Raw genomic sequence first — 20768 nt, forward strand, 5'->3', positions numbered from 1 at the left:
ATTTTTCTCCGAGTCACGAGTCAATCCACATTTCTGATACGCCGAGTCAAGTCAAGTCAAGTCATTTTGGCAAAGTGACTCGAGTCAAGTCAAGTCATGCGAAAAAGGTGACTCGAGTCTGACTCGAGTCAAGTCATGACTCGAGTCATCCCAACACTGACTAATAGGCTACATTCCGGAACACCATTCCATGAGAACCGTTTATTTTGAAGAAGGCAAAGTATCTTCTAGATAGGCAGATATAAAAAAATACCGTTGATCAATCTCTGACACAGCAAATATACGATATGTAGTTTGAAACTCCATTCCAGTCATTATGTTGGGTCTAATTTCATCATGCCCTACCGTACAATCACTCACGGCTCGAGTTGAGCTTGCTAAAACGTTACACCCGAAAAGGCACATGTCAGACATCCGCTATTTCGAAGTTGAAAAGTGATTCAAAGCTCCTCGTGCATCGATTTCTTCATATCGCCTTGCATGTCCGGTGCCTCTTCAACTTCATTCTTTTTCATTGTTTTTATACTTCTAAAATATCTGTGATTGCAATATGATGAGAATGAACATGAACAACCGCGAGATCAAGTTTAGGTTGCATACAAATGTTATTTGATATTGTGAGTCATGTTCTGTGGCTCTCCCCAGATTTCAGTGAAAACCGGAAAACAATTATTGCCCACAAGATATTTAATTTGAATAAAATAAAAGTATGGAGCTTACTTGAAACACACGGTACAGTATTCTACAAGTGTCCCTACTTTCGCCTGATGACTCATTTCAAGAAATTGACCAAGCTACCAAATCAAATTGGGTCTTTAGGAGTGTTGGGATCAAGTCACTACCTTCGAGTCACGAGTCATTGCACATTTTGACTCGAGTCAAGTCAAGTCAATCGATTCCAAATGTGACTAGAGTCAAGTCACGAGTCAAGTCACAATTCAAGTCAAGTTGCCTATTCGAAGCATGAGGCATCGTCATTGCATTTTGCTAGATGTCTGAAATACAGTTAAGTGGTCATTAATTCTGAACCGATGAACGAATTTAAATATACATGCAAGAAGGTGCTGTATCGTTCACATATACGTAGAACTGTTAAAAACTACATAAGTAATTGGATAGCCTTAGTTTATAGTTACCAGCCAAAATAGAGAATAGAGAGTGAAGAATTGATAAGATACAATGCATTACGAATTTATACATATTGATATGATACAATTCGAGTCGACGCCAATGGTTGAGGAGTAGCCTATATAAACTATACCGGTATTCGAATTCATTTTCAATAAAACAAGAGGTTTGGTTAAGGTAAGAACAGAGAACTGAAATATATATTTTGCTAATAAATTACTCTACTACTTGTTTACGACAACAAAAGCTTCGAACAATTCGTTTGTGGTCAATTTATTTGTGAGTGAACATAATAGCGGCTCAGTAAAACGCATCATAATTGAATGATTGGTCGCTCTCACGGGTTACACCAGCGTTTCACGAACAATCCGAACATATGCAAGATTCATCGATTTTTATCGACACCTATAACTTTATGACTCGAAATTGACTCGTGAATTTTGCTCCGAGTCACAAGTCAATCCACATTTCTGATACGCCAAGTAAAGTCAATTCATTTTAGCAAAGTAACTCGAGTCAAGCCAAGTCATACCAAGAAGGTGACTCGAGTCAAGTCATGACGCGAGTCGTCACGACACTGGTCATTAGTGCGACGGGCGATACAGATTGTGCAAGTGCAAGTGCATATATTCTACTAACGGGCATTGATTCATTTCAACCAAGATCCATTCTTTCTACACAGTACACTACAAGATTATATTACATATTGTTAAATTTCCCATACTTCCACATAAACATAAGACAGTTTACCCTTTGCGGTTTCCTGGTGTAATCACTCTGTCATTTTCGGATGTTGCTGGTGAGATATCTGCGTTGACAGGATATGTTCCTTCATCTCTCATAAATTGCAAGTAGTCGAAGCCCTCCAAACGCGGTTTCCACTCCACCGTGTTTAACCCGACTGTGCGTAGTAAACCGAGAGAAGTTCGTTATTTATTTGCTCGACTAAAACTTGGTACAAAAGTTCCTACATGTAGTCTCTACTTTTCCATTCAAGCAATCCGTAAGCCATGTGATCAATGTCATGTTGTCGCAATTTCCGCAAGATTTTAAAATTACCGAGCCCTACAATGGAATTTCAGATATTAAGATGAGTAGCAGTGATATGGAAATCTGCTGTCCGGAAACCTTTTTATTGAAAAATGCGACGGCTGGTTCCCGACCTTCGGCGTTGTGGTTGTATTGCTTGAGAACAAATTCACCAACCGAGTTTCTTGACCTGCGATAAGCAAGCCGATAGGCATACAGACGAAGTAATTGAGTAGGTCCCAACTACAATGTTAGTTATCCCAGCATTACTTAACGCAATTTCCTACTTCAACCGTGATTTCGGACAGTTGCATGGTAATTGAGTAACGGTACCAAGCATTATAATTAATGCATCGCTACTGAAAATGAGTTTTTGAAATTTGAAGACATTTGTAATCTGACAAGTTTTCTGGGGGTAAGATAACAGGAATAATCGCAAATAAAACTTTGAAAATACTCACTCCCACTTTTGAAACGTTAGTGACCATACTTTGTGCCAGCAAGCCTTGAATAAAGTATCCATTGATTCGTATAAATTACATAGGCCTACATAAATATGAGATGATATGAGATAATTTTACGGACCAATTCGCCTTTACAATTCTCACTCAGTATAACAAAATATATTGTTAACGCCATTTCAATATTTGATCAATGAGGGGTCTTGTGAAACAATACCTAATTCCATGAAGTGAAAACCCGATAAGACATTTGTTATACCTAGTAATCTGTGTGTCGTGTGAAATAGAGATAATAAAAATAAATGTTACGATATCTCGTGCACAATCTCTCGTGGCTATAATATATATACGCGTGTAATATAATATATAGATACTCAACATACTCAGCAGTACAACATGCGGACACTAGCAATTTTCATACTGACACTGACTACTAGACGGAGGATGCAAATTGCCATTGACAACATAAAAGAGCTGTAGTTGCATTACAAAAGTATAATTTTGCCACACTTATTATCCAGTTGGATTACCCAGTTGGAAGTTACACAATCACCTAATGCATGCATTCAAGGTGAAAGCGATGTGATTTAAATATACATACGAATCCATCCACGTGAAAAGCATTCTGCCACTCAAGTCATCATTGGTGGCGATATCTTCGATTGTTTCTTTCAACTGTTCAAGTTCCATTCTCTTGTTGCCATTGGTCTGATCCCAGAAGTAGATAAGGAATGGCTTGGGATCTTTCATTATCTCTACAAAGCTGTAGATGCTCAATTCCGGAACCTAAACAGTAAACAGGAGTTCAGTTTTAACTAAATGTAATATGAGATACCAAGAATACAATGAGATAAGATGAGATATGAGAAATCGCTAATGCAGTAGAATTATGGGAGTTAAATAGATTGCTATTTAGAGCAGAAATTACATAAATTCGCACGATAAAACTAAGATATGTTGAATTGCACGTTCCCCAAAAGTACACTGCTTTCAAGTATTTCAATATTACCTTCGGCGGTCTGAATGCCAACTTCAAATAATCCATAATGTCGCCCACTGATGTAAATGTTCCGTGCTTCTCTTTCGGAAAGCCATTTTCAAACCCGATTATAGTTTTGTGGGAGCAATGAACTTCGTATTGTTCCATTCTGTTATCGAACAAGAGTGTAAGTGGGCCATCATTATTTTGATAAGTTTCTCATTAATTACATTATTTCGCGTACTGGACCCTGCACTGCGATAAATTGGTAATCCTTCCTCGCCATCATAGATGCCTTCCTGAATTCTTCCATGCCTGAAAATCGTAATTTGTGGAATTTCACATTGGCAACGAAGCATTGAGCTGATTTGCGACGTGCGTTGAAATATTTTCTGAATATACCGTATACTCTATAAGCCGCTATTGCAACCATTACCCGCCACATGGCATATCGATTCCGCCTACTGACTGACACGTGCCAGTGCATTTCATTGCTTGTCCTTTTAATGCAGGGACGGGCAACATACGACCCGCAGGCCGGATCCGGCCCGCGACATGATTTTGAACGGCCCGCTGGACAGTTTCCGTGCGGTCGTACACATTATATTGTGGCCCGCGGCCCCAGTCTGCCACAATCCCCCACTATACTTGCTTACTACGTCAAATTACAGTGACTGTAGGTTATTCTTTAGTGTAAGTTCGCCTATATCGTGAGAGAGTGGATCTTAAGTTCGTCAACACGAGAAGGCTTGCATTACAGGCATTTACGCATAAACTCAAGCCTAGTTAATTGACATCTTGGTAAATTTGAAAAAAAAACAATCCAAATCTCGTTCGTATACAATACATTTTACCAGAGAGAGAAGAGGGTATTCGTTTTCGCATGCACCGTCGAGATGCTTTTGACGACGGAGAAGCGATACGACCGTATGGTCATCTAGTCAGCACCCCCGTTTTTTTCTCCTCCATGCTACCCGTATATGCTGAGCGCCCAGCAGGATAGCTGCATTTACCAGTTTTCGAGTCTTGACCCGGCCGGGGATCGAACCCACGACCTACCGATCAAGAAGACGGACGCATCACCATTCATTCCACTACCTCGCTCGCCAGAGGTGAGGCACATATGGTCCACGAAGCGATTTTGAGCGGCCCGCAGACAGTTTTCGGTCTTACGTGATAATGGTACAGTCTGCCTGAATTCTCCACTACTTAATTACCTACCGTAATTTTCCATGAATAATCCGCCTATTTTAATCAATTTTTCTGTCCTAAAATCGGGGGTGCGTATTATACTCGGGCACCAGAATTAAAAAAAAAATCCTTCGAAATAAATCTTGCAATTACATTTCACACTTTTCTTCTTGTTTGTTGTCAATCGCGCATCACATCCCGCCATCGTGCCCAGACTTGGGTGGAAGTCTGATTAAAGCAACTATTTTTTATATCCCTGGTAGGTGTATTCGAATCGTTTACACCAATTGGAAGGGTGTGAATCTATCGTTTGCTTGGTTTACACTCGACGCTATGGTGGAAATCTAGTTATTACACATTTTTCCTCTGCTGCTTCAAACACGCTCCATACGAACACAATGCTCTCGTATCAGACGCTTGCTCGATTACCTGCTCGTACAGAGGTGCGTATTATACATGGGTGCGTACTATACATGGAAAATTATGGCACTATACGTCAAATTAGAGTGACTATAGGTATTCTTTCTTTTTTTCTGACACAAATAATAGTGATAGTTAATTATTAATATTAGTTTCTATTTTCTATCCTACATGCAAAGAACTTGTTGATAACTTTGATTGACCACAGATGTCTCATTGACTTCAACAGCTATTGAAGTACATTACGTCAATAAATTCATTGAATACTGTTTGGTCTTTATGCTTCAAACCTAAAGTTTACATTAAATACGATTAATCCTAGGTGGATAAATGCGCATTTAATGTATCAATTTAGGACTCTGGCCGGCCAAGTACTTCATTTTCCCATATATCCGGCCCACCGACTGCAGAAGTTGCCCGCCCCTGTTTTATTGTCATCTTCCGTTATTTTACATTCAGTGTGTATGAGTCTTATTTAAATGTTCTACGCCAGAGGCTATCCACATTTATTGCTCATGGCCCTATAAATTAGTAAAAAATGAGGTAAGCCTATTAAAGTTCAATAAAAAACACCAGGTTCCAACATAAAAATAAATTAATCACATGAATACACACTCAATTTGAATGAGAAGGATACTGTACTTTGACCGCGGGGCATACGATGAGAGTGAGCAGCGTATGTCAGCTGCAACATCAAGTCTGTCTTGGTACTTTATGTTCAACAAGCATGAAAATGCTGAATAACACAACCACATTGTGTTGAACGGCAGTACTTTCATAACTCAATTTTTGCAGATATGATGAATACACCTGACTGTGTCCTGGTCTACTACCGGGCGATAGAACCATAGGTTTTAAACCTCTGTTCTCGGGTAACATGGATGAAAGACTAACCTAAGTCGTTGTGATTCCTCCCTCTGTTTTCATTATTGTCTCATAATCCCATAGTGCTTTGAAATGATTATGTTATTAACATGATCTGCAGTGAACAGTACCTTCGTTATTGTCAAAAAATCCGACCAGTGTCCTCATCATCAACGGGATATACGGTAAGACATCTTCTTTTTTTCTTACGACAATGACATTCGGATTGCTGTACCTGAATAACAAACCAAAAGTGTCATGCGGATTGTAGCAATAGAAAACGGCTTGCCTTGCCGCGTGAAAAGATACTAGAAAGGACGCCACTATGAATGATAGCGTCTAGGCGTATGTTCTGCAGGAAGTCGTAAACAGTCCATAGATTGAATATCACCACGCAACACTACTCAGGATGTCCGTGCCTATCACGGATAATATTGTAATTAGAACGAGCAGGCTACCGTGTTGTAAGAGAATGCATGTTCTAAATATTCCCAGGCGAATATCATGATGAAAATACAATATAGTGCATGTTTAATCGAGAGATTGACATGGTTATATGACATTAGGAAGTGCGAAACACTGTATTACAATCGGGATTCTAGCATCATGTTACACTTGCAATGAGAATGAAAAACCTCGGCCATGATGTATTTTTCTTGTACACGCCACCACACATAAACCACTACTGTTCCACCACTTTCATAACTACTGCCGTAAATGTGGATGACAAAGTGACTGAATCGTAGGCCTATTACATTTCATACTACTCAATCACATTAGGCTAGGATTTTTTAAATGTAAAAAATACCTGATAATATCATCCTTTATACTTTGTTTATCCCATAGTCCCGAATATTCTATCCTGTCACTTGTTCCTTTAGGGTAGAAGAAAAGTCGAGGTGACGTGTAAACTCCGGCTTTTTCACAAACATCAGGCCAATTGTAACATTCCACTCTGTGCATGGGACTGCTCAATCCTGATTCTAAAAAAGCATGGAAATATTTGTGATGGCAAAGTGGGAATCAAGCAGATTCAAGTGCATCGGAGTAGCACAGTGGGGTCATTATTCGAAATTATGCTCGATTTCTTAAGGTGATGACTGGGTAATGATTAGAGTAAAGTATTATAGTTTTCCGATATCTTTTTCAAGTGTGACAAGCAGTATACAAATGAAAGCCTAAAAAGTGGGCCTATTTGGTATGCGATGGTGTGTAAAATGGTCCGTGGACATATCACCATATGATAGCTGAGTATCTGGGTTAAAGTTAAGGTTGGATTGGGGTTAGGATTGGGGTTGGTTTTGGGGCTATCAAGTCACATGCTCAACTGTCGTTTTTCATTGTGTCACATCTCACATGCTCAAATGCAGCTGTGTACAATGTATGTCAAATGGATATGGTCCAGCGGTCATAGTATATTATCACTATATTTACAGTAGGCTACTTTGCAGTTGAGTTCATAGTCGTGTCGGAGCTCACATTCTACAGAATACTTGCCTTTATAAGCGTTATGAATCTCCACAAATGTCATGAGCGCAGCTATAGCTCTTGGATTGACTGAAAAAAAAGTTGAAAGTGACGCATAACCAGTTGCTCCGATAATTACCTACTGAAGCAAACTTACATTCCAAAGTGAAGAGAATTACGGCAAAGTCTTCGCTGTTGATGACGTCATCATATGTTATATCCGTTAATCTAGGAATGGTCTTGTAATCAAAGTAGTACAGTTCCCTCACCCGACCAGAATGGTGGAGGGAAAAGGACATAGGATCGTCCAGGACATTTTCCGGATCTGTATGAAATGAGGATGTTATGAAGTCATAGTCAACAGGACAGCAATTCTTACAAGGAGCTTGCTCTTCGTCTACTTCTTGCTCTTTCAAATTATGTATTATTTCATCCTGTCCCGATTTTACTTCATCAAAACGCGCCAGCAGCTCACGAACGTTCCCATCAAGATACCCCATATCCATAACTTTTGGAACTCCCTGAAGCACAGAATAACAGGTTATCAAGATGTAGGCAGCAGGCGCGTAGCCAGGGGGGTTCGGGGGTCGAAACCGCCTCCTTTAGAAACGCGAAACCCCCTCTTTTAACGCGAAACCCCGAGTCGTATTATGAGTATTGCGCCGGCCAATTAACGAAAGGCCTGTTGCCAATTAGCGAGATTCGTCCGTGCGCAGTACACTGCACACTGCACAATGTAACACGACACGGTCTCCCGCTGAGATAATTGCGAAATTAGGTCAACCATTGTCGCGCGTTCGGCAATCGTTGCTAGCCTGATTTACCGCGTCTCCAACAAGCCTAATTTCGCTGGCTTGAATAATCGCATCTGCAATAGGCCTAGTTCTCAAGATATCACTAGCCTAACTACCGCGTCTTGGGCCTACCATGCTTTGGCTCCTATTTCCCGATGGCTTGGATAATATGCTATAAAGTATATGCTGATTAGCGATTGTGATTAAAGTAGGGTTGCCATACGTCCGGAATTTCCCGGACATGTCCGGAATTTCACTGAAAAATCTGCGTCCGGGAGGAATTTCTAAAATATGCCTAAATGTCCGGAATTTTGAAGGCTTGAAGCAGGCTCAAAAGTTTTTCGTAAATCAACATAAACAATATTATTTTCAAGCAGATTTATGCTATTCAAAATTGTTCTTCGCGCCGCGCGCGAGTTTGCAACGTATAAGGATATTAGTATGGGCTTCAGGCACCCCGACTCGCCAAAAAATGCAATCAAAATTAATATAAATAACCATCATTTACTGAAATAAGTCTGATTGTAATCGCAATTATAAGCTAACGGTATTTTCCTAGAGTTGGTTAAGGCTGATTGGATGCTTCAATCACATACAGTGGCTCCAAATCTTGGGGTCCTCCGCCTTTATCGGGAGATCGCGATGATGTCGAACGTAATCAGCTTCCTATGCCGTGTGTAAGTTTGGGTAAGCTGAATTTTTTTTAGTAATCAACTTATCAAGTTTTGAACTTTGCCACGGAACATTGTCAAGTGGGAGATGAGGTCGCGAGCACAAAAGGTTGGAAATCACCGGATGTGCAACCTGCTGGTGCATTTTATAGTAGCCTAATTTATCGAAGAATCAATATCATTGACAGAGTTCATACATAAAATATAACAGCCAAATGCACATAGTAAGTGCCCAACAAGTTACATCGACTACCCTATGGTGTGCCCAAGACCAGTGCTTTTTGGGCGGGAGGGGCAGGGGGGGCGAGAAAAAAATGTTGTTTCGGACCTGATTAAAACACATAAACAGATAGCCGAACCGACCTAACTGTATAGCAGGGCTGTCAAACACAATCCTGACAGGCCAGGCACGGCCCGTCAGATGATTTCATTCGGCCCGTGGAGGAATCTATTGCTAACCCTAGCAAGTAGCAAGTAGCAATCACCAGAGCCCACATTACAGATGACCCAATTCATGACCTATGTTCCACTTCATTCCTCGATGGGCAATGCTTTGCTAGTGTGACGTCATATTGACGGCCAATGTGTTACACCTCATTTTGAAATCCGCTAGGGGCGCTAAAGAGTGTCCGGAATTTGCTTCACTACAATATGGCAACCCTAGATTAAAGAGTGACATCTCGTAACTGAATGACATCGAATGCCCGCAATCATGTGCGACGCGTGCGTACATGCGTAATTGATTTCCACTTGTCTTGAGTTATAGTCCTGTAGGCTTGAGTTATAAAAGAGGTGAGGTTTGAACCTCCTGGAATGGGCGTCATTATAGCAAATATTCCATAAAAACGCGTACATTTTGACTTGCGCAAATCGTCGCCGAGGCTACGTAAGACGCAAGACGCATTGATAAGCTGGCGTATTGTTGGACGCGTTGATATGCGCGCGTATTCAAATTCTCGACGCGTGCGACCGTACGTATTTAATTGTTCACGAGTCACGACAGATCGGGGAGTCGCTAATTAACAGCACTTCCGGACTCGTCGACAAGCTTAACTTACGCCTATAATTGCCAACACGGGGATGTTGTATAATCGTTATTTACGCATCGCATGTACTTAACCCTAATGAATTGATGCTACATTACTAAATTCGAAAGAAATCGACCCCCCCTTATTTTTCGGTTGGCTACGCGCCTGGTAGGCAGATATTCATGATTATGCGAAGTATCCTAAAATACAATGGTTTATAGTAGGCAATGATAGATCGAATAACAAATAACGATTGGAACCGCTACATCATTTCATTGACAGTCCGGGTATTACTTGTATGCAGTGGTGGCCCTCTGAACAGGGGGGTCCCGGGCGAGACTTACCCGGGGGCCCCTATAAGTATCTAACCGTAACTGGAGCCCCCAGACCCCCCTTTCGCATCTGTTAGAATTATCTTTCTTTCACCGCGTCAAGGTTTGGCCAGATGATGGATTCGGCCATATCTATTATTGCATGTGTGCAAGGATAGACTACATCTAAACTAAGTCATTCTACTGCATGCAGAGACGTCATGATTATAGGGATACGGGACTTTTCTAACAAATGCAGAGATTTGATGATGATTGACACATCTGTACGGAATCATATTCTTGCTTGGTACACGGATTTCCATGTTTATTCGCTATTATCCCTGAAAAAAAAAGCGCATAAACCGAAGAAAGGGGGCCCCTTCGACCAGGGGGGCCCCGGGCGACCGCCCACCTCGCCCACCCCAAAAGCCACTACTGCTTGTATGCAAATTCACATCTACACACATAGTAATACTGTAAACACATTCATAATCCAAGGAATAATGCAAACAATCTTATCTTATGACAATTTATATAAAATGTAATATTATAGCGTGTACTGTACACACTTGATATTTATCACAAGGCTATGATTTAGGAAAATGAATGTGGTGGTGCGAGTTGCATAGTCGAGGCCAGATATAGACACAGACAAATTTATGCCTATTATGCCTGATCCCTGATTGATATCAATTTCACAAGAGAGCGAGTTCAGATATGCTACTTGAATGGAGATCTTAGAAATAACAGGATAATGATCCAAACCTCTTGCAACATTGCCCTCATCGCAAATATCTTTCCGTCGAGCACTCTTGGCTGTAGGTGAACATGTAACGTCACATTTCTAAAATAAATAGGAGTCAGTCCTAAATTTTATGGTATTTCATTGGATGCGCATTGCTTAATGAATTGTGTGCGTCATGTTCAGATGAACATATAATCTGACGGTTATTGATTTATTATTGATTAACATAGGTGGCATAAGTAGTCATTCGAGAATTACTCTAGTAAAAGTAGAAGTAGAAACTGCCAAAGCAAGCCTAAACTACCTCACATGGAAGAGGAAATCAAAGCACGCATCGTTTACAAGTAATCATATATAACGGTATATATATCTTGGTAATTATGATTAACACATAGAGTAAAGTCCATAGATTGTCTTGAAACATGATACAGGAATGAACTATGTGTTGGTAACGCCGTTATGGTTATCGCATATAGTATCTCGAAACGTTATATAGGAAATTACAACCCGGCAGGACATGTGATGAGATATAATAGTGCAATATCGATAGGAAGGAATGCGTATATTTATATGTGTTCGATACAACGTAAATATATATATTCATTCGACGTTACACTTTGGAACGACTGACTCAATAAATTTACGAGTCAGTGAAGCACTTGTTGACTGACCTACCACAGAGTCCGTCACGTACACAAGTATATCAAAATCACACGGACGGCTTTCTTGTTCGTTCTGTCTCCGAGACTTGTAAATTTATTGAGCCAATCGTTCCAAAATGTAATGTCGAATGAATATATATTTACGTTGTACCTCCCACATCAAAATTACGTATTCCTTCCTATCGATATTCCATCCACAAATCCATCTAAACTGATACCTCACATGTGAACTTGCAAGCTAATAGATAAATGATTTGACTTTTGTGAACTGTTTGAAGTTTTTCGATTGTACAAGAACCAGCACAATACAGACAGGAGCAGTGGTGGTCAGTAACGAAGTACTTCTACTTTTTGGAAGTACTCAAGTAGTTTCCTCTACTTCTGGTACTTACTCAAGTAGATCTGATTTTCTCTACTTCTACTTCGTAATATTTTGTAATCTACTTACTTACTTTTCGCTATTTTCAGTTTGTCAAGTAGAAGTAGTTTAATCCCCTAATACGAAAGATAGCCTTAGGAATTTCGGGAATGTTTTCACGGAGAACCAACATTTAATATTCATAAAAGTCAAGTAAAGCCCAGAAATTTTGTTGCGCTTCGCGCACAGTAGTTATGGAGTGACATATATGTTTTCAGGAAAGTATCAGTGAATATAATTTAGGTACTGGATCGCTTGGTTCCGCTCACCGCATTGTCGCCCATATCAAATTTTTCATCGCAGTAGATATCCCTATCTAGTAATTACCAATCATATCGTGATCTAGCAGCCCGTTACGTGTCCTGCTAATCTGGGAAATCCAGCTGTTTTGAACGTTACACCTGTTTTAGCAGATCACCTTTGAAGCTTTATGGACAAAAAACATGAAATATGGTTTCCGCTTTTTAGAAGTGGTATTTGTGTTTCACTTTCAATTGCGAGTATCATACTTTGAGTTCTAAATACTTGCAGGTCTTTTGTCTGCAGAACGTACATGTTGAAGCATAAAAGCAAGTGTAGTAATGACTCTATTTTCTGAAAATAAAGCTACACTATATATAACTTTTACGGTCATCAGTATTTGTTATTAACGTATACTAATCGCGCAAAGTGATGAAATCGTATTTGATAAAACTTCTACGTATTGCTCTGCGCCTAAACTTGGGGCCTTATAATATTGGGTAGGGTGCGATGCCATGATATTCCTCCAGTACACAAAGGGTTAGTATCGCATTTTCATATCAATACTATAATTTGCATCCCGTGATGCGAAAAAATGCTCATCCGTCGAAAATTGATATCTCATCCTGGGATGCATCAATACGAATCAAGCTCTCTCCACCTTCCGCATAGCTCAGTTCGCAGCTTTTGACAGTCCATGCCAACGAATTAGGACTGTTTTCAAAACTACTTACTTACTTGAGTAGATTTAAAGTCAGTCAAATCTACTTCTACTTCAAGTAGTTTTAGGTGGCTTATTGATGAAGTACTTCTACTCGTACTTGAGTAGATTTTTTCATGGCTACTTCTACTTCTACTTGAGTAGCTTTGCTGACTACTTTGAACACCTCTGGAGGAGTAAGAGTACATTGACCATCACTGAAAATAGCACACTTTGGATGCTGTGACAAGTATCCCAACAACGGGGATTTCAAATTTCAATGTTTTCGCCATTTCACCACAGCTAGAGAATCTCTCACTCTCTCTCTCTCTCTCTCTCTGTGTAAATTTATTCTGTATACCATTGAAGAGGGTAGATAGAGTAGGTTGTTGATTACATACCCCAAAACCATCAGCACCTTCAAGCCCCTCCTTACAGACACGGCATCCTTCGCAATTTTCAAAGCAACATCTCGCACACCTTTACCAGTCAACAAAACCAATATATCTCTTGATGCGGCATGTTCTTGGATTGCGGGAGAAAATTCTTCCTCTGGCAGAAGCGTAAGCTGCCATCCAAAACAAATCTTTCGATCAATCTTACGCAAATAAGTATCAATATACATTTTATGTAAGTCAATGACAACAATCCTTTATTCATAGCATTCATAATTTCATTAGAATCCATCAAAATTTAGTCACACTGTGATAGGCTAAGGGTGTCAATCAATGTAACTAGATCATGTCATAGACCATGAGAATACAAGCAGTAATCCAACTAACCACGGCATTCGCTCTTTCGACCGATTCGAGAAACTGTCGATCGACATCGTTGGTCGCTATCATGTCATATTCGCCAGTTTCTGGAGTCAATAGGTTAAAAAATCTAGCCTGAAATAAGAAAATATGCTTTCACATCAATATCCCGTCAATACAACGTGACTACGTACCTTCTTATCATCGTGAAACAGATCGCTTTTCAAAGTGTATGCAATTTTCAAACCGGTTGGCAACTGACTAACTTCTTGCAAAGCGGTGTAATGTTCTGTTCAAAGATAACAATCTACAATACAAATTTCATTAATTTTCCTTCCAATGAAACCAGTTAGTTTATATTTTCCTGATTTCCTGTAGGCTTTATATTTTCATCCGCTCAAGACACACAATGTAATGTATAAGGAACAGATAGGAGGATGTTGAAATGACCAATTACGGTCTCTTATAGCCCTGGCACCCATTGTTCCCGTGTGTCGGTGGTTTATTTGAGCTCGCTGTCGCTCTTTACACGGCAAATTTACATTAAATCCAGAAATATATCCGACGGAAAAAGTCAAGGAAGAGAATTACAGTGCGAGATAGCGTCAAAGAGCATACTGTAATTATTATCAGTATATAGGCCGAGGTGGTTGTTAGATTGATAGACATTACCGGATAATTTTGACAGTGACCGCCTATCTCTTCATATCGCATTTTATATTGTTCATGACTCATTCCACCACGAGACAGGTGAAAAGACAGTTTGCGAACCACTGCTCTCTCTAACTCTATCATTGATCAATTGATATAATATAATTAGAAACAAAATCACTTGACACATGTATTTACAGAACTCGGCACGATTAAATGTCATGCCCACCCACCAAGCATTGATATCTATTAAATTTCGAAATTGAATCATAATTTATGCGCGCGGTGAAACTATTTCCCTTTAAATAAATTTCAAACTCACCATAGCTCCCCGTGTACGGAATGTAAAATATGAAAAGATTCCGTCGACCTTGATTTTTTCGCCTCCACTTCTCAAAATCTTCAACAGAAGTAAGTAGCGGGCATTCTGATGATGGCAGCTCGGAATGGCTGAAAAAAAATGCTTTTCTCAGAATAAGCAGATCAAACATTTGTCGAGCAAGATGACCAATGCCATCTCAGTCGCGATATTTGTCTTCATTGCTTTTCATCGGTGGTTCAAACAGACTTTTAAAAGGGGGCTCGAGAACAATAGTCCTAAAAATCGATCAAGCTGCGTTATTGCAATCTGGCAACAGACCATTCTAGAGAAACTTATTTCACAAACAGCCAATAAGCATTATGCTAATATACAGATTAAAATTAGAATAAATAATGACTCTAGTCAGTGTAGTGCCATCAAGTCACTTGCGGAATGTGAAAGTATTTTTCAGCCATAATACGACGCCCGTTGTATATGACATTCCACTCGCATCACAATTCTTAACGTCGAAATTTGGAAAGAAAAAACGTGCTCTTCACAGTGAAACTCATGTGTCCTTTTATAGTAATACTAAACTCCAAAACATTCTGGTATACTATGAGGTGGTAAAAGTAGTCTCTGTCATTACTCAAGTAGGTGTGGAAGTAACACCGTAAATTTCTGCTTCATTGGACGTAGAAGTAGCGATTTAGAAGTAAGTAAAGAAGCAAGTATTCTGGGCCCAGTTTTGCCTAAAAAACTGAAAACTGTCAAGTAGAAGTAGTTTAAAAATCATCTGAGGAAGTAGTCCGAGTAACCAAAATCTACTTGAGATACGTCGAAACGTAGAAGTACTTCTTTACTGACCACCTGTGGGTATACTCCTAACCGTAGAGGTCTCAGTCAGAATTCAAGTTCTGGGCCTATTTATGTTCTGTTACTTTTTATCAATAAATATCAATAATATCAGCACATAACTATCGTGGCGGTAATTTGTAGGTACTACTTTCAATCTGCTGACAAAATTTCCAAGAGAAGTTGAAAAAATCACGGAAGAGATAAAGAGGGGTGATAGACCAAAGGCGGCTTTTCCTTTTGATTATGACGTCATAAATGAGAGCTAGAAAAAGAGCAGTCTGAATTCCAGCAAACAATACGCTCATATTGTTAAATTTATTCCACTGGAAGCTTTTCGATTGGCTCTCTTCAGCAGTGACCGCCAGTAAATGAGGTTAACCAAGTTCGAAATATAGGAAGAATTTTGTCGTTGTGACGTAATATATTTCGAACTTGGTTAACCTCATTTACTGGCGTTCACTGCTGAAAAGAGCCAGTCGAAAAGCTTCCAGTGGAATAAATTTAACAATATGAGCGTATTGTTTGCTGCAATATTGAAGTTCTGTACTTCGAAAAGCCTAGTCTGAATTCCCCGATTATTTCTGGGTGACTCGACCCGCTACGTTATCATGACGACCAATGACAGCAAATTCCAGGCGAAGTGTTGGTGCATGTGGAAATAGGTCCCAGTGAGCATTTACCACCCGTCGTCCGTAGGTGACGAAACACTGGGTGCGTCGCCAGGAGCATAACATTATATGAATGAATTTCAGCCTTGAACAAACGTTAGGATTGAACTGATTTGTCAAAATCACGCCACGATCTCAATTGGTCGATCCGCTTTGATATCATAATTACATTCGATTAGGCGTCATATGCTGCAATTTCCGGATTATAGTGACTATATACAGAGGTAGGTCCCAATTTAAACCAATATCGAGATTGCTACATTCATTATGTAAAGATAATAGTAGAGTAGGCTAAATACTTGTTGTTACGATAATAAATCACCCACTGCAAAATGTTGATCGTAATTTCCGCGGCGGACATCAAGTTTTTTCCGGGAATGATTGAGATGATTTCATTGTTCCTGCGCGACAAAGAATCAGTATAATTTCGCCTTGAAACCGTAGTAAATTAGTAGCGCATGATAATTATATAGCGTATACCTGTACCAGTGGCGGCTCGTGACAATATTGGGTGGTAGAGATGTGAAAAAAATAGCAGACCGTTAAAAAGTAACAGTTAAGCTTTTCAAGTAGCAGTAGCAGTTACCTGCTAACCCAAATCACAGTTAACGGAATAGCACTTAAGCACATAGCCTTGACATGCAATATAGCCTACATTTATCCTTGACTACCGGATGGAATAGTGGTAGTTCTCTGATATGTTTCATTATTCGAGAAAAGAGTGCCACTACAGCACAGTCTCAACCAGACCACTACATCACACTAGTGACAATAGCAGTGCTTATTTTCAACCACCACCCAATTTGACTGAATGACATCTTCGGCTGCAAAATTAAATTTGTCATGTGCATGCCTCATCTTTACATAGCCTAGGCTCAGGTGGGTGTCTGATCTTAAGACTACTCCTAGTCGTTTCGGCATCTTCCTATCATTCTTTGTATTGCAGTCTTGTGATGTTTTGAATTGATGAAATTGTATGAATAAACTTGAACGGCACAATAAGGTGTGCGGTTCCGCAAAGATACCCCCATGAATGGATTTTCTTCAAGCTCTATAGTAAGATGAGGCTAGACGACTCTGTGTGATTAAGACTTCAACCATAATTAATTGTTAGATCAAAGTTGAGGTTTGATATCGTCGAGTTTAGAAGTAAACGAATACATTAGTACTTTTTCGACTAAATTTGCGGTCAATTGTGACGTAGGATTTACCTCCAATATAACTGCGAAAAAGTAGCAGTTAAAAATAACAGTTAAGATTTCGAAAGTAGCAGTTCGTAACTGCTACTGCAAAATATCGGTTAAGCCCATCTCTATTGGGTGGTGGGTGGGGCAAGGGCTGCAAGCGACTTTTTATTAAGATGACGTCACAATGGCGTTTCCCAACGTAAACAAGTAACTTAATGATGGTACGGTAACATGAATTTGCCGGCAACAGTGATTTTAACGTATGTGCCACGAGAGGTCCGCCGGTGAGCTGTGACTTGAAGTGTGGTAACTGCGTAAACGGCGTACGGAACAAAGATTCAACACGGTTCATGTTCGCACTAGACCTGGAAATGACTATAACTCGAGAGATAACGTAAGCCTAACTGGAAAGGTCAACGAGTTCGGACAGATACGCAATTGTTATCTCATAGATTGGGCCTGTCATATTGAATCCAAAACATCATTCTGAAGAACTAAGAATAGCAGCCTCGGAAATTCGGTCTCGGTACAGCATAGGAGATTTTGGCCTTAAAACTGGAGACTGTAACACGACACATACGGCTTTATTACTGTCTATAGGTCTGCTGCGAAATCGCCTTTGGAAAATATATTACCGAATAAATACGTGGATGAAAGCTTTAAACTTAGTACACTGTTACATGACATCATCGAGAAGTGGTCTCATGGCCCTTTTCGGTATGGTACACTGTCAAAATTAATGCGAACAGACCAACACCGAATTTTGCGCAAAATTTACTGAGGAATAGGCTGATCAAGTGATCAGCTGTTAGCCGCCATCGAAAACGAAATAGCTATCGCGCTTGACAGCAGGGGGTTGTGAGCAAATGGCTTGAAGGCCATAATTTCACGGTGAAATTGACATTGGAGAATATAATATCAAAGTAAATATTTGAATGCAAACTGAGAATGATATCATCATCTCAGTTAACGTTACCGCAGATACACCGGCTTTTGCGTGAAATCCGCAATGCGTTGTATGCTAAAGTGTCAGATCGGAGCACATCTCTACCATACTCGACCTTGATAACGGAATTACTGCCCTAATCACTGAGTGTCAACCTTGAGACTTGGCACAGCGTTCGATACTAAAACCAAGACATACCGTGCAAAAGCTTATGACGGATCTAGGTAAGGAGCATCGTTAAAATCAATAGATACCAATACCGGCTTTGCGTATAATCTGTTGGCGATAAATGACGAGTCAGCTCTCACTCGAATTAGGAAACGAAATTACCACTAACACAGTTCGGTGACAAACTTAAAACTTGGTACAGCATTCGCTACTAACATTAAGACTTACCGTGCCAAATTTCATAACCTATCTCAGTATTGAACATCGTCAAAATCAATGGATACCAATACCGGCTTTTGAGTAAAATCTGTTTGCGATACATGACGGATCAGCACACACTCAACTTCGGAAACGGAATTACTACCCTAAACTTTAAGTAGAAACCCTGAAACTTGGGGCAGTGTTAAATACTACCATCACGACATGACATACCAAGTTTCAAGAGTTTTCATGGTGTGAAACACCATCAAAATCGACCTATACCAGCAAAGGTCGACTAAACGCATATTACGGTAATCGAGTTCAGATATAGATACGACTGTTACATCACACCTTAGGGGCGACCAGGCATATTTGCCCCGCTTGCTCGGCCATTTTACGAATAGGAGAGAGTAAATCACCGTTTCTTTATTGTGCGCGGCTTTGAGAGAATAGACAGTGAAAGCTTGTTATGAGCGCTACCGGGGCATGCCCCGGCTAGGCATTCGCAAAGCGAAAACACGGAAGAGAATTCGATTTTCGCAGAGACTTCGCTATATATGGGCATTTACAAGCGAAAGGACAAGAAGAATACGATTTTCGCTGTGATTTCGGTATATATAGATTGGTGTGCGTCTATAAATGGTAAATAATTGTTATTGAACAGAATATTAGGTGGGGCAATGCCCCAGTTGCCCTATAGGACGAGCCGCCACTGACCTGTACATAACTGCATTATGAAGTTTTGACTTGTCGCTGCAGCCGGCGAAATATTTGTCTGCGTCACAATTTACGGCAACAATCTTCAGGTCTCTTTTGGTTAACGGAGCAATGCTCATATCGACGGACTCAAGCACCTTGTCGAGAATTTCTATATTTGGATCTGGGAAGGAAAACGTAAGATGAAATCAGGAATTTCATTCTCGTATCACATTCCACTCTTACTTTGATGTCCATAATAATAAACGGAAAACGGGCGGTCGCCTCCAATTGCTGTATTGAATTCTTCTCTAGATAAATGGTCATTCCTTGCTTCACAAAGCGCAAGGTTTATCACGCAAATAGCTAGAAACTTCCATAACGTCCGCTCCATTGTTGCCCCAATTGAAAAGTTCTAATTCTACAAAGGACGTTACTGTATAAAACTGGCTACAAAGGCAATCGATAAGAAGAATATCGAAAATTATCACTAGGCCTACGAACGAATCTATCGCGGAGGTGACGTATCTATGATCTCAACTGCACAATGTGCAAGAGCAAACGTTAAATAAAGTAGAAAAGCTATCACGTTGAAATTCCCGAAAACATTCCACGAGTCACAAAAATTCTGACAATATTTCGAAATCGAATTTGAAGATTTTGGAATTAAATGTGATGGTAACAATGTCCACTCCAACAACTGTAGCAATACAGCAGACATGCACAATCAGCCTTGCGTTTCAGTCCAACGACACAGCAGTAATGTTACGACGTAATTATAGAAATCGATATTACATCACATTGTCGCTTTGATATCTCCAAGACTCCAAGGACTATTATATTCTCCCTTAGAACGCTGGCGACATCCCCCAGGCAAATCTACAGCGTAATTGGTCTTGGTTTTTCTGCTACCTACCGTATTCAATCCATGCCGTATCGTGCCTATCTTTCTCATCAAACGACACTGCTTGCCTTGGACTGACACGTCTGCTGCCATATGCTTACAATAAATTTGAGAATAACCGGATGCTGCTACCGCAGCATCACGTTAGCCTTCTTTGAGAGACTAGATCCTGGTTAACAGATGCCAAAATTATCCGAGATATTGGCGTACTATATGGCAGGACGTAGGTTTTAGGTTTGTATTCTTGTGTAATCCGACTCCAGAATATTGCTTCCGTGCAATGCTGATTATTCTATTCTTCCTCAACTGACCGGGCTTCACGTAT

General features: G+C 40.1%; 1 protein-coding gene across 1 annotated transcript; it reads right to left on the bottom strand.

The window, feature by feature from the left end:
- Positions 1 to 186: 186 nt before the first annotated feature.
- Positions 187 to 20021, bottom strand: LOC145451044 (thioredoxin domain-containing protein 16-like). The gene is made up of 20 exons (XM_080329529.1): positions 19786 to 20021; positions 19561 to 19723; positions 16668 to 16742; positions 14837 to 14964; positions 14058 to 14152; positions 13891 to 13998; positions 13510 to 13676; positions 11109 to 11187; positions 7919 to 8060; positions 7697 to 7864; positions 7570 to 7629; positions 6881 to 7055; positions 6204 to 6307; positions 3828 to 3912; positions 3628 to 3766; positions 3220 to 3404; positions 2257 to 2347; positions 2100 to 2193; positions 1879 to 2029; positions 187 to 537 (listed from the first exon to the last, which is right to left on the bottom strand). The coding sequence occupies exons 1-20, from the start codon at positions 19931 to 19933 to the stop codon at positions 441 to 443; spliced, it is 2454 nt and encodes an 817-aa protein (XP_080185655.1). The 5' UTR covers positions 19934 to 20021; the 3' UTR covers positions 187 to 440.
- Positions 20022 to 20768: the final 747 nt, after the last annotated feature.

The sequence above is a fragment of the Botryllus schlosseri genome, chromosome 11, assembly GCF_051294905.1.
Source record: "Botryllus schlosseri isolate E-star chromosome 11, Bs_hap1, whole genome shotgun sequence".
In the NCBI taxonomy this organism is placed as follows: domain Eukaryota; kingdom Metazoa; phylum Chordata; class Ascidiacea; order Stolidobranchia; family Styelidae; genus Botryllus; species Botryllus schlosseri.